Here is a 15288-nt window from a genome sequence, read left to right as displayed (position 1 = left end):
AGTCCCATATAAATTGAACTATAAATTAAAGGAAAAAGCTATATGCAGCCCTAAGGGCTGTATATAAGAAGCTACTAATGAAAATAAGTTACATTAATTGATCATTTATTAGATCGATTAATGCAAATTTTTTTCATATATTCACAACTTATTTCCATTTTAACTAGTGTATTTATGTCTTATATGTAACCCTAAGGCCTGCATATAGCATAAGCCTAAATTAAAAGTAAAGAGGGATATAATTAACAAAAGAAGGGGTAAGTTATTCTTAAATGAGTTCAAAATTTAAAAAATCTAGTTAAAACCGTCTTTAAAACATATAAAGTTATTCTTTGATTATTAACTTTAAACTATTATGAGCTACTCTGAAAATCATTGAACCATATATTTTTTTTTTTTGCGAACAATCCCAGGACAATAGAAAGTTTAGACGAGAGCAAAAAAATAACCTTATAAATCCTAATGCGTCAAAATTGAAACCAATATAGATGATGTTCAAACAACCGACCCAAACTATTATTTTACTACTAGTTCTATACATGATCTATATTGTATTAACTTATATATTTATAGAAAAATATTTAGCATCAAAACTATAGAAATTTTTGAACATGAGACTTCCTCTCATTAATTAATTACCTTTGTTTTCTTTAGTTGCGCTATGGAAAAGGGTGAAATATATCAACTATATTTTACATGTGGTAATTATAATTAATATATTTTACCAGTTGCTTAGCATTTGGTTATGAGGAAAGGTTATGGCAAGGTTATAGCGGAATGTTATCTAAAATTCCTGGTATTCACACGTAAACGATTGTCCAAGTGTTCAACTGGTCTACCTTGTAGAAAACAGTAAACTCTTTTGTTTAAAATAAAGTATCTAAGTGTTGTGTCCTGTCATATCGTGACGGACACAACACGATAAACAATCGATGAGGAAAATAATGTAGGTGTCAAAGTAACATAGGTTTTACTCCACAATTACCTACGACTATCTTTATGCAATACATATAACTCCTGCTCATCTTTTACCTAATAATTATGACATACACCAAGGTAGGAACTTATTATGTGGTATTGACTGATTTTTATCATCAGCATTGTAATCGATGTTGAAGAATCAAATTTATAAATGAAAAGAAATAAAAACTTGTAGACTTTAAGAAACAATGACACAAAAATATAATTGTATACAAGTAGTATATAGATTAAAAACTCGAAGTGACGAGCATAAGTTACAAGCTCATGAACTAAGGGTATTAAATCCTTATTATTTTATTGCGTGGTTATAAGAAATAGAAAAAAAAAAGTGGTTGCATGCACCCAAGTTTACCTCTGTGCATGTAAGGAGCTGGACCTTAGTTCTTAAGATGATTCATTATTAGTAATTTAAACAAGGGTGACATCAAAGATTGCAGCAGCTACAGGATTATTGCCATTTTTCGCAATTTGAGCTGACACCTCACTTTGGCTGTCTTCGTCAAAATAATGACTTTCATTGCTTGAGTTTTGCAGACTAGATTTGATTGTGTCCCAATCAATAGAGCCAGAAGGATACTTGGTACTAGGTCCAGTTTCTACATAGATCTGAAACGCATAGAATTACATTAACATTCTTTAATCTAAAAACTTAAGCATACATGTAACTATTAAGCATGCGTGTATTATACACTTGGGCAAATATATTTTTGATTGGATTAGGAATATCCTAAGTTACGCGATGACAGTGACTATAATTAAGATGAAATATGATAACACAAAGATCGATGAAAAGAATTTGCCTTGTTTTCGGTGCCATCACCAGGAGTGCTCCAAGCCATGATCCAGGCACAATTATCCGGCCCACCTTGCACATTGGGACCAACGTACACCACAGCTCCCATGGATCCATTTGAGTCCTTAGGAGGGCTGCCTCTGTGAGAAAACTTACCAGACCTGTTTCTTTGAATAGTCGAAGGGATAGATCCGACGATCGAACCAGACCAATCTTTCTTCTCCTGGAATTTTATGGTTCCCACGCCATTATTCAACATAGAGGCCTTTGTGGTAGCCTGAGTTTTTGCATTTCGCGCATCGCTTAAGGGGCTTTCATTCGCCCCGAGCTCCTTCTTCAGCTCATCTATTGCAGCCCTGTGCTTCTCATTGATTCGTGATGATGATTTTGGTGCTTGGTAGGATGCCATTTTCCTAACAACTAAGAAAAGTAAGCGAAAGGATAATCCAATAATAATATAAGTAATTTTTCCCTATCATTGATAAGAATTTGGACAGACTTACTTTGATCCGGTTTTATGGTGGCTTTCATAATATATACACACGAATATTAAGACAACAAACATGGGAGGCAGTGTAAACCTATTGTGCACGTTATAAGGACAAATATAGTATTGTGTAGATAGAAAAATAGAGATATAATAATGACAGTGATGTACAAGATTTAGCTAATCAACTAATTATTAATAAAAGACTGCAAATATTTTGGAAAAAATATACTTTCTCTGTATTTTTTTTATTTTTCCTAATTTGACAATTTTTCCAATACACTTATTCAACCTTAAATATCTTTCACTACATATTAGTAAAAATTATGATGATTATATATTAATAAAATACTCATTAAGACGAATCAAATAACACCCGACATTACGATAATTTTTTCCTTAAACATTAAAAAAATTTAAAAGATTATCTCTAATTGTTAATAGTGTCAAGATCTCAATTTTAAAAGATAAAAGATATAGATAGAGTTTAAGTGTAATCATAAGAATACGGTAGTACATAATTAGAATGTACCCATTTACCGTTAAACGAAACTAAATTCTTACTTTGCACTATGATTATGTACCATATATGCCAATCATTTTGCTTATTAAAGAAACTCAATGGTAAATATTTATTATGACACTTCAATTTGGACTAGTATCAACGAATAAGAATACTTGTAAAAGATATGAGCAATATTATGAGAGACAAGTCATTTGAATATCATTTCATGGTACGACAGAATTACAAATATTAATTTAAATATTATATACTTACCTTATTCTGGTGATACCGAGCCTATAAAATGATGTTGCAGTTGATGATTCAAAAATATCCTCCTACTCTTTCCTTATTTATAGGACACCAAAGTAGCAAATAAGGGGACACATAGTCGATCCATGTGGCCATGCTCATCCTCAATTCAACCATTAGCATCTGATGCTTTCAAATTTCTGGTTTTCTTTTTCTTTGTGAAATTCACATGTGATGCTTTCTTATCCGTATTTTCTTTTTCTTTCTATCAAAGTATGCTTAGAGACCAATTACAATGTATAAAATATAAAAGCTAACAAAGCTTAGAATCTTTGTGGCGTATTATATTGAAAGATAGTGGAGTAATACTATAGTAACAAGTCCATAAAAAATATGTCTATAACTATTATTAAAACGTGTAAGAAATAAATGAAGTCCGCACATTCACCTTATCTTATATGTTGACATGGCGCTACGTCAGATAAGATACCTTATTTTAGAAATGTTTTAGCAATTTTAAACAAGTTAATTAAGCTACCAATCTCCTTCAATAGTATTGTCTTAAATTCTTATAGATTTTTGGTTTAGAGGGTATTGCTTTTCTGCACATATATGTCATGTTGGAGAAATTAATCTTAATTAGATTTTTCAATGTAATTAACTATTGTAGTAATTAGTAAAAAGGTCCTAAAAAGTTTTATAAATCTTCATAATACTTTACAATTATAATATTATAGTCAGAAACAAAAGAAATAATAGTAAGAAAATTTAGACTAGATTTCTTTAATAATAGGTTGAATATGCTAATTATTAAGAAAAGTGGTACGAACTTTAATTTTTCCCTATTTTACTTTTGTTCTTATTTAATTTGTTGGGGTGTAACCCTATTTTACTTTTGAGAGAATGGAATCACTTTCTCTTGATGGAAAAGTACAGAACCATTTCATTCTTTTGTGTATGTGGAATGACCTTTTTTAAAAGGAATATATGCAATTACTTTATGAAAAGTTTAGAATAATAATTTTTTTAATTATTAATTAATTCTTCATGTGATGCTCTTGCTCCAAGTCAATTCTCCCATTAGGGACAGTTGGAAAGCGGCCCTAAATATATACTCTACTATTAATTATACACGTTGAAATAATATACATCAAATGTGATTGTGAAATAAATATTTTGTGCCTCATATTTGAAAAAGAGATTGAAGTTTTATATATTGGTCCTTATATATATAATCTCTATTATTAATTATACACGCTAAAATAAAAAATGTCTTTCTCTTTAGAGAAAATACATAACCATTTCATTTCTGTGTGTATGTTGAATGACCTTTATTAGACAATCATATGAAATTATTTCATCAAAAATGCGAAATAATTTTTTTATGATTAATAATTAATTCGTCATATGATTTTCTTGGTCCAAGTGAGACTTTCCACCAAAAAAGTTAGAGTGAACCTAAGTATATCTTTTTTACTATAATTATACTTGGTAAGTTGATATACACGAATTGTGATGTGACACATAGATTGAGTGCGTTGAGATTTAAAAAAGAAATTAGACTTTTAAATATCGACCATTCATATTCTTTTTTTTAAATGTAATTGGTCAATATCCTAAATGTTATTTTACCCTATATCTCCGCAATTACTCAATAAGTATTAATAAAGTTAATTGATATCATAAATTTTCTTCTATCCTATATCCTCAAGCTTTTTTATTTACTCTTTTTTCAGAACAATGTAGTTATTTAATTAATTTACTTCCCTCATTCCTAAGTAAATAAGTATTAAAGTTTAGTTGATCGACAATATTCAACCCTTTTTAATTCCCATTTTTATTTTATTTTTTCAATTCAAAGATGTACTGAGCATTTTTATACTTTGATTTATCTCTTTTCAATTAGGTATTAGTCCCTTTTTTCTGATCATGCGAAATTTTAGCTAAAGTACTTTCCAGATATGTGAAAATGCAAATCCTTGATAGAATATTTCGTAAGATTTAAATCTTCTATTAAAGTTATTCATAGACATAGATATTATGATCTCATTCTCTTATTTTCTCTGTTTTTGATTGCTAATATTTGAGTGGCATATGTTCGTAAAAACACGAAACAATCAAATTTTGATATCCTTATTTTTTATGTATCGCAAAATTTGGATTATCTTTATTAGATGATTTTTTGATACTAAGTATTAAATAGAGAAGCCTAAGACAAGGACTATTACCTTGCTTTAACTAGTCTTAATTTTTACCATTACATATTTTTTTATTTTTAGTTAGTGGGACATTAAATGATAATGGTTGCAGTTGCATCCTAATTCCTAACAGGCCACTCATGTTGATTGAAAGCCTTCCATGTCCCAGAATGTTCCACTTTGAGGTTGCCCAATAAGCTCTTGTTACCTATAGGGCTTGCATTGTTGCATTTAAACTTTATTTTAAAGACTATTCTAAACTAGACTTAAGTTTGTACTTGTTATTGTATTAAGAAATTCCTTATATTAATTATTTGACATACATTGTTACTACAAGAAGCCCAATTTTGAGGCCTAGGTAAGATGATTGTTCAAAAACTTAATATCTCAACACGTGGACCACTCTATACTAGCACAAAAACTTAGGTTCAAATCTCATGTACGCTGAACTACATATTTAAAGTTAATTAAAAGGGATCTAATTAACAAAACAAGGGGTAAGTTATTCTTAAATGAGTTAAAGTTACACAAAATCTAGTTAAAATCACCTTTAGAACATATAAAGTTATTCTTTGATTAGTAACTTTAAACTATTACGAGCTACTTTTAAAATATCGAACCCTTTTTTTTTTGCAAATGATCCCTTGGGCAAACAACCGACCCAAACTATTATTTTGCTACTAGTTCTATAGATGATCTATATTGTATTAACATATATATGTTTTTATAGGAAAACATTTAGCATCACAACTATCGAAAATTTTGAACATGAGACTTCCTCTCATTAATTAATTCCTTTTGTTACGTTAGCTGCACTATGAAATTCACCATGTGATGCTTTCTTATATGTATTATCTTTTCCTTTCTATCAAAGTATGCTCAGAGGACCAATTATAATGTATAGAAAATGGTAATAGGCTAATAGCTAACGGAGCTTAGAATCTTTGTGGCGTATTATATTCAAAGATAAATGAGAAATACTCTAGTATATAAGTCCCATCAAATAAGATGTCTGTAACTATTATTAAAACGTGTAAGAAATAAATGAAGTTCGTCACATATCACCTTATCTTTATATGTTGACATGACGCTACGTCATATAAGATACTTTATTTTAAAAATGTTTTCGCATTTGAAACAAGTTAATTAAAGCTACCAGCCTCCTTCAATAGTATTGTCTTGAATTCTTTTTATAGATTCTTCATTTAGAGGGTACTACTTTCTGCACATATATGTCATGTTGGTGAAATTAATCTTAATTAGATTTTTCAATGTAATTAACTATAGTAGTAATTAGTAAAAAGGTCCTAATAAGTTTTATAAATCTTCATAATACTTTACAATTATAATGTTATAATCACAGTCAAAAGAAAAAAGAATAAGAATAATTTAGAGCTATGGAAAAGTAAGATTTGTTTAATAAATAGGTTGAATATGCTAATCATTAAGAAAAGTGATATAACTTAATTTTTCCCTATTTTACTTTCTTTCTTTTTTAATTTTTGGGATGTAATCCTATTTTACTTTTGAGAGAATGGAATCACTTTCTCTTGATGGGAAAGTATGGAACCATATCATTTTGTTTGCGTATATGGAATGACCTTTTTTAAAGGAATATATGCAATTACTTTATGAAAAGTTTGGAATATATTTTTTAAAACATTAATTCTTCATGTGATGCTCTGGGTCCAAGTCAATTCTTCCATTATGGACTTTTTGAAACTGGCCCTAAATATATAATATCTACTATCAATTATACACGCTAAGATAATATACATAAAAAGTGATTGTGAAATAAATATTGAGTGCCTCATATTTGAACAAGAAATTGAATTTTTATATATTGGTCGCTTATGTTCTTTCTTTTTTGAATGTTAGCGGTCAATATCTAAAGTTTTTTTATATTTATATCGTGACCACTCAAGTTTAAGAATCGATTGGCTCCTGAATACTCCCTCCGTTTCCTAAAGATCTTCCCTTTTCCGTTTAAGTGTGTTTCCAAAAGATCTTCCCTCTTTTACTTTATTCCTTATTTGGAATATTTTTTCCCCTTTTTACCCTCTCATGTCGCTATCATATGGTCCACCATTACATTTTTAATTCAATTTTACTCCCTTTCCCTCTCCTACTTTAACCCCTTTTGTTTTGTTTATTTATCTTAGCCCCTTTATCTCTCCTACTTTACCCACCCCACACAAATGGATCCTCCATGGTATCTGTATGAATAGTAACAAGGAAGATCTTTAGGAAATGTGGAGTAAGTTTAATGGAATTTTGATTAAATCTTAAAGCCTATTCCTGTTTTTGCTAGAATAATGGAGTTAATGAATTAATTTACATCACAGTCTTAAAAAGATACTATGTTGAGTAAATAGACACTATTCTTCAACTAATTGTGAATCCATTTGCTCACTGTTACATAAAGATAAAAAAATGTCAAGTGGAATAGATGTGGTTAGCTTTGTCTCACTGCATGCTTTCAAAATTATCAACTTCTTGTAATTTTACTTGTGCACCATTAAAGATATTAATGACCCTATAGGAGTATTAGGTTACGTAAAAAGTGAATCTAATCTATTAGGAAAGAGAAAGTATAAAATCTTAAGAAAATTAATAATTGCAAAACATTTACAAGTATCAAATCACTAAGAATTGCAAAAAGGATGGTTACCTTTTTTTATTTTCTTTTTGGGGGTGGGACACTATCTAAAAATTGATAATATAGAATCACTTTCTCTTTATGAGAAAATAAATAACCAGTTCATTTTGTGTGTATGTGAAATGACCTTTATTAGACGATTATATGGAATTATTTAATCAAAAGTGAAAAACAATTTTGTTTTATGATTAGTAATTAACTCTTCATATGATTTTCTTTGTCCAAGTGAGACCTTCCATGAAAAAAGTTGGATAGTGACCCTCAGTATATCTTTTTTTATTATTAATTATACATGGTAATTTAATATACATAAATTGTGATGTGACATATAGATTGAGTGCCTTATGATTTGAATAAGAAATTGAAGTTTTAAATATCGACTAGTCATATTCTTTTTTTTTAATGCTATTGGTCAATATTATAAATTTTATTTTACTCTATATCTCAACAGTTACTCAATAAGTGTTAATAAAACATTGATATCAAAAGTTATTTTACCCTATATCGTCAAGCTTTGATATTTCCTATTTTTTCTAGAATAACATAATTATTATTTAATTAATTTATTTCCCTCATTCCTAAGTAAATAAGTATTACGTTGCATTAATCGACAATATTCAACCCTTTTTAATTCCCATTTTTATTTTATTTTTTAAATTCTAAGATCTATTAAGTATGTTTTTTGTTATTCTTTGATTTATCTCTCTTTAGTTTAGTATTAGTCCCTTTTTTTCTCTCATACAAATGTTATAACTAAAGTGCTTTCCAGATATCTCAATTGCAAATCCTCGCTAGAAATTTTCGTAAGATTTTAATCTTCTATTTAAGTTTTCCATAGACATAGATCTTATGATCGCATTATCTAGTTTTCTCTATTTTTGATTGTTAATATTTGAGTGGCATATGAATTTTGATATCCTTATTTTTTATGTACTTAAAATTTTGGATTGGTTTTATTAGATTATTTTTGGATATTAAGTATTAAATAGAGAAGCTAATAGGAGGACTATTAACTTCCTTTAACTAGTTGTAACTTTTAGCATTATATTTTAATGAATTTTTAGTTAGTGGGACATTTAATGATAATGGTTGCAATTGCATCCTATTTCTTAAAAGACCACACATCTGGAATTCAAGCCTTCCGTGTCCTAGAATGTTCCACTTGGAGGTTGCCCAATAAGCACTTGTTACCTGTGGGGCTTGTATTGTTGCATTTAAACTTTATTTTAAAGACTATTCTAATCTAGACTTAAGATTGTACTTATTATCATATTAAGGAATTCCTTATATTATATTTTTGACACAAATTGTTACTACAAGGAGCCAATGTTTTGAGGCCTAGGTAATGATGATTGTTCAAAAACATTTTAGCTCAACTCGTGGAGCTATGTATACTAGCACAAAATTGTAGGTTCAAGTCCCATATAGGTTGAACTATAAATTAAAGGAAAAAGCTATATACAGCTCTAAGGGCTGTATATAAGAAGCTCAAAATGAAAATAAGTTACATTAATTGATCATTTATTACATCGATTGATGCAAATTTTTTTCATATATTCACAACTTATTTCCATTTCAACTAGTGTATTTATGTCTTATATGCAACCCTAAGGGTTGCATATAGCATAAGCCTAAATTAAAAGTAAAGAGGGATATAATTAACAAAATAAGGGGTAAGTTATTCTTAAATGAGTTGAAATTAAAAAAATCTAGTTCAAACGGTCTTTAAAACATATAAAGTTATTCTTTGATTAGTAACTTAAAACTATTATGAGCTACTCTGAAAATCATCGAACCATTTTTTTTTGCGAACGATCCCAGGGCAATAGAAAGTTCGGACGAGAGAAAAAAAATAACCTTATAAATCCTAATGCGTTGAAATTGAAACCAATATAGATGATGTTCAAACAACCGACCAAACTATTATTTTACTACTAGTTCTATAGATGATCTATATTGTATTAACATATATTTTTATAGAAAAACATTTAGCATCAAAACTATAGAAATTTTGAACATGAGACTTCCTCTCATGGAAAAGGGGTGAAATATATCAACTATATTTTACATGTGGTAATGATAATTAATACATTTTACCAGCTGCTTAGCATTTGGCTATGAGGTAAGGTTATTGCAAGGTTATAGTGTGATATTATCTAAAATTCATGGTATTCACAGATATACGATTGTCCAAGTGTGCAACTGGCCTACCTTGTAGAAAACAGTAAAATCTTTTGTTTAAATTGAAGTATCCAAGTGTTGTGTCCTGTTATATCGTAATGGACACAACACAACAAACAATCGATGAGGAAAATAATGTAGGTGTGAAAGTAACACATGTTTTACTCCACAATTACTTATGACTATCTTTATGCAATACATATAACTCTTGCTCATCTTCTACCTAATTAATTATGACATACACCTAGGTAGGAACTTATTCTGTGGTATTGGCTGATTTTTATCATCAGCATTGTAATCGAGCTGAAGAATCAAATTTATAAATGAAAAGAAATAAAAATTATAGACTTTAAGAAACAATGACACAAAAATATAACTGCATACAAGTAGTATATAGATTAAAAACTCGAAGTGACGAGCATAAGTTACAAGCTCATGAACTAAGGGTATCAAGTCCTTATTTATTTTATTGCGTGGTTATAAGAAATAGAAAAAAAAAAGTGGTTGCATGCACCCAACCTTACCTCTGTGCAAGTAAGGAGCTGGACCTTAGTTCTTAAGATGATACATTAGTAATTTAAACAAGGGTGACATCAAAGACTGCAGCAGCTAGAGGATTATTGCCATTTTTAGCAATTTGAGCTGACACCTCAGTTTGGCTGTCTTCGTCAAAATAATGACTTTCTTGCTTGAGTTTTGCAGACTAGATTTGATTGTGTCCCAATTAATAGAGCCAGAAGGATACTTAGTACTAGGTCCAGTTTCTACATAGATCTGAAACACATAGAATTACATTAACATTCTTTAATCTAAAAAGTTGACATACGTGTAAATATTAAGCATGTTTGTATTATACACTTGGGCACATATATTTATGATTGGATTTGGAATACCTTATGTTATGCGATGACAGTGACTATAATTAAGATGAAATATGATAACACAAAGATGGATGAAGAGAATTTGCCTTGTTTTCGGTGCCATCACCAGGAGTGCTCCAAGCCATGATCCAGGCACAATTATCTGGCCCACCTTGCACATTGGGACCAACGTACACCACAGCTCCCATGGATCCATTTGAGTCCTTAGGAGGGGTGCCTCTGTGAGAAAACTTACCAGACTTGTTTATTTGAATAGTAGGAGGGATAGATCCGACGATCGAACCAGACCAATCTTTCTTCTCCTGGAATTTTATGGTTCCCACGCCATTATTCAACATAGAGGCCTTTGTGGTAGCCTGAGCTTTTGCATTTCGCGCATCGCTTAAGGGGCTTTCATTTGCCCCGAGCTCCTTCTTCAGCTCATCTATTGCAGCCCTGTGCTTCTCATTGATTCGTGATAATGATTTTGGTGCTTGGTAGGATGCCATTTTCCTAACAACTAGGAAAGGTAAAAGAGAGATAATCAAATAATAATATAAGTAATTTTTCCCTATCATTGATTTGAATTTGGACAGACTTACTTTGATCCGCTTTTATGGTGGCTTTCATAATATATAGACACGAATATTAAGACAACAAACATGGGAGGCAGTGTGAACCTATTGTGCATGTTATAAGGAAAAATGTAGTGTTGTGTAGATAGAAAAATAGAGACATATTAATGACAGTGATGTACAAGATTTAGCTAATCAACTAATTATTAACAAAAGTTTGCAAATATTTTGGAAAAAAATTACTTTTTCTTTATTTTTTTTTATTTTTCCTAATTTGACTATTTTTCCAATACACTTATTCAACCTTAAATATCATTCACTACATATTAGTAAAAATTATGATGATTATATATTAATAAAATACTCATTACGGCAAATCAAATAAGACCCGACATTACTATAATTTTTCCTTAAACATTAAAGAAAATTAAAAGATTCTCTCTAATTGTTAATAGTGTCAAGATCTCATTTATAAAAGATAAAAGATATAGATAGAGTTCAAGTGTAATCAAAAGAATACGGTAGTACATAATTAGAATGTACCCATTTACCGTTAAACGAAACTAAATTCTTACTTTGCACTATGATTATATACCATATATATATGCCAATCATTTTGCTTATTAAAGAAACTCAATGGTAAATATTTATTATGACACTTCAATTTGGACTAGTATTAACGAATAAGAATACTTGTAAAAGATATGAGACAATATTATGAGAGACAAGTCATTTGAATATCATTTCTTGGTATGGAAAAATTACAAATATTAATTTAAATATTATAGACTTACCTTATTCTAGTGATACTGAGCCTATAAAATTGATGTTGCAGTTGATGATTGAAAAAATATCCTCCTACTCTTTCCTTATTTATAGGACACCAAAGTAGCAAATAAGGGGACACATAGTCGATCCATGTGGCCATGCTCATCCTCAATTCAACCATTAGCATCTGATGCTTTCAAATTTCTGGTTTTCTTTTTCTTTATGAAATTCGCATGTGATGCTTTCTTATCCGTATTCTCTTTTTCTTTCTATTAAAGTATGCTCAGAGACCAATTACAATGTATAGAATATGATAAAAGCTAATAAAGCTTAGAATCTTTGTGGCATATTATATTGAAAGATAGTGGTAGTGATACTATAGTATACAAGTCCCATAAAAAAAGATGTCTATAACTATTATTAAAACGTGTAAGAGATAAATGAAGTCCTTCACATATCACCTTATCTTTATATGTTGACATGGCGCTACGTCAGATAAGATACCTTATTTTAGAAATGTTTTAGCAATTTTAAATAAGTTAATTAAGCTACCAATCTCCTTCAATAGTATTGTCTTGAATTCTTATAGATTTTTGGTTTAGAGGGTACTGCTTTTCTACACATATATGTCATGTTGGAGAAATTAATCTTAATTAGATTTTTAAATGTAATTAACTATTATAGTAATTAGTAAAAAGCTCCTAATAAGTTTTATAAATCTTCATAATACTTTACAATTATAATATTATAATCAGAAATAATAGTAAGAATAATTTAGAGCTAGATTTCTTTAATAAATAGGTTGAATATGCTAATTATTAAGAAAAGTGATACGAACATTAATTTTTCCCTATTTATTTCTTTCTTATTTAATTTTTTGGGGTGTAACCCTATTTTACTTTTGAGAGAATGGAATCACTTTCTCTTGATGGGAAAGTACAAAACCATTTCATTTTTTTGTGTATGTAGAATGACCTTTTTTAAATGGAATATATGCAATTACTTTATGAAAAGTTTATAATAACAATTTATTAATTATTAATTAATTCTTCATGTGATGCTCTTGGCCCAAGTCAATTCTCCCATTAGGGACGGTTGGAAAGCGGCCCTAAATATATAATCTCTACTATTAATTAAACACGCTGAAATAATATACATAAAATGTGATTGTGAAATAAATGTTTTGTGCCTCATATTTGAACAAGAAATTGAAGTTTTATATATTGGTCCTTAAATATATAATCTCTATTATTAATTATACACGCTAAATTATAAAATCTCTTTCTCTTTATGAGAAATTACATAAAAATATCATTTTTGTGTGTATGTTGAATGACCTTTATTAGACAATCATATGAAATTATTTTCGCAAAATAATTTTTTTATAATTAATAATTAATTCGTCATATGATTTTCTTCGTCCAAGTGAGACTTTCCACCAAAAAAGTTAGACTGTGAACCTAAGTATATCTTTTTTACTATTAATTATACTTAGTAAGTTGATATACACGAATTGTGATGTGACACATAGATTGAGTGTGTAGAGATTTAAAAAAGAAATTAGACTTTTAAATATCGACCATTCATATTCTTTTTTTTTTTTATGTAATTGGTCAATATCCTAAATGTTATTTTACCCTATATCTCGGCAATTACTCAATTAGTATTAATAAAGTTAATTGATATCATAATTTTTCTTCTATCCTATATCCTCATGCTTTTTTATTTACTCTTTTTTCAGAATAATGTAGTTATTTAATTAATTTACTTCCCTCGTTGCTAACTGAATAACTATTAAAGTTTAGTTGATCGAGAATATTCAACCCTTTTTAATTTCCATTTTTATTTTATTTTTTAATTCAAAGATGTACTGAGTATTTTTATACTTTGATTTATCTCATTTCAATTAGGTATTAGTCCCTTTTTTCTCTCGATCCTGCAAAAGTTTTAGCTAAAGTACTTTCCAGATATGCCAAAATGCAAATCCTTGATAGAATATTTCGTAAGATTTTAATCTTCTATTAAAGTTATTCATAGACATAGATATTATGATCATTCTCTTATTTTCTCTGGTTTTTATTGCTAATTTTTGAGTGGCATATGTTCGTCAAAACACGAAACAATCAAATTTTGATATCCTTATTTTTTATGTATCGCAATATTTGGATTAACTTTATTAGATGATTTTTTGATACTAAGTATTAAATAGAGAAGCCTAAGACAAGGACTATTACCTTGCTTTAACTAGTCTTAATTTTTAGCATTACATAATATTTTATTTTTAGTTAGTGGGACATTTAATGATAATGGTTGCAGTTGCATCCTAATTCCTAAAAGGCCACACATGTTGACTGAAAGCCTTCCATATTCCAGAATGTTCCACTTGGAGGTTGCCCAATAAGCACTTGTTACCTATAGGACTTGCATTGTTGCATTTAAACTTTATTTTAAAGACTATTCTAAACCAGACTTAAGTTTGTACTTTTTATTGTATTAAGAAATTGCATTTAAACTTTATTTTAAAGACTATTCTAAACCAGACTTAAGTTTGTACTTTTTATTGTATTAAGAAATTCCTTATATTAATTATTTGACATACATTGTTACTACAAGAAGCCAATTTTTGAGGCCTAGGTAAAGATGATTGTCCAAAAACTTATTATCTCAACGTACACGTGGAGCACTCTATACTAGCACAAAAATGTAGGTTCAAATCTCATATACGCTGAACTATATATTAAAAGTTAATTAAAAGGGATCTAATTAACAAAACAAGGTGTAAGTTATTCTTAAACTAGTTAACGTTACACAAAATCTAGTTTAAATCGCCTTTCGAACATATAAAGTTATTCTTTGATTAGTAACTTTAAACTATTACGAGCTGCTTTTAAAATAATCGAACGCTTTTTTTTTGCAAATGATCCCTTGGGCAAACAACCGACCCAAACTATTATTTTACTACTAGTTCTATAGATGATCTATATTGTATTAACATATATATGTTTTTATAGGAAAACATTTAACATCACAAC

The 15288-nt window shown here is 29.1% G+C and overlaps 2 protein-coding genes across 2 annotated transcripts; both read right to left on the bottom strand.

Annotated features, from left to right (window-relative positions):
* Positions 1-1204: 1204 nt before the first annotated feature.
* On the bottom strand, positions 1205-3063 carry LOC125498932 (jasmonate-induced protein homolog). Its single transcript, XM_048647269.2, has 3 exons — positions 3040-3063; positions 1782-2187; positions 1205-1587 (listed from the first exon to the last, which is right to left on the bottom strand). Exons 2-3 carry the CDS (start codon positions 2181-2183, stop codon positions 1390-1392), a joined length of 600 nt encoding a protein of 199 aa, XP_048503226.2. The 5' UTR covers positions 2184-2187; positions 3040-3063; the 3' UTR covers positions 1205-1389.
* Positions 3064-10420: 7357 nt separating this feature from the next.
* On the bottom strand, positions 10421-12356 carry LOC125498419 (jasmonate-induced protein homolog). Its single transcript, XM_048646598.2, has 3 exons — positions 12283-12356; positions 11021-11433; positions 10421-10827 (listed from the first exon to the last, which is right to left on the bottom strand). The coding sequence occupies exons 2-3, from the start codon at positions 11420-11422 to the stop codon at positions 10663-10665; spliced, it is 567 nt and encodes a 188-aa protein (XP_048502555.2). The 5' UTR covers positions 11423-11433; positions 12283-12356; the 3' UTR covers positions 10421-10662.
* Between the last annotated feature and the right edge of the window lie 2932 nt (positions 12357-15288).

This window comes from Beta vulgaris, chromosome 6, assembly GCF_026745355.1.
Source record: "Beta vulgaris subsp. vulgaris cultivar EL10 chromosome 6, EL10.2, whole genome shotgun sequence".
NCBI lineage: Eukaryota > Viridiplantae > Streptophyta > Magnoliopsida > Caryophyllales > Amaranthaceae > Beta > Beta vulgaris.
This window is presented reverse-complemented; position numbering and strand designations above follow the sequence as displayed.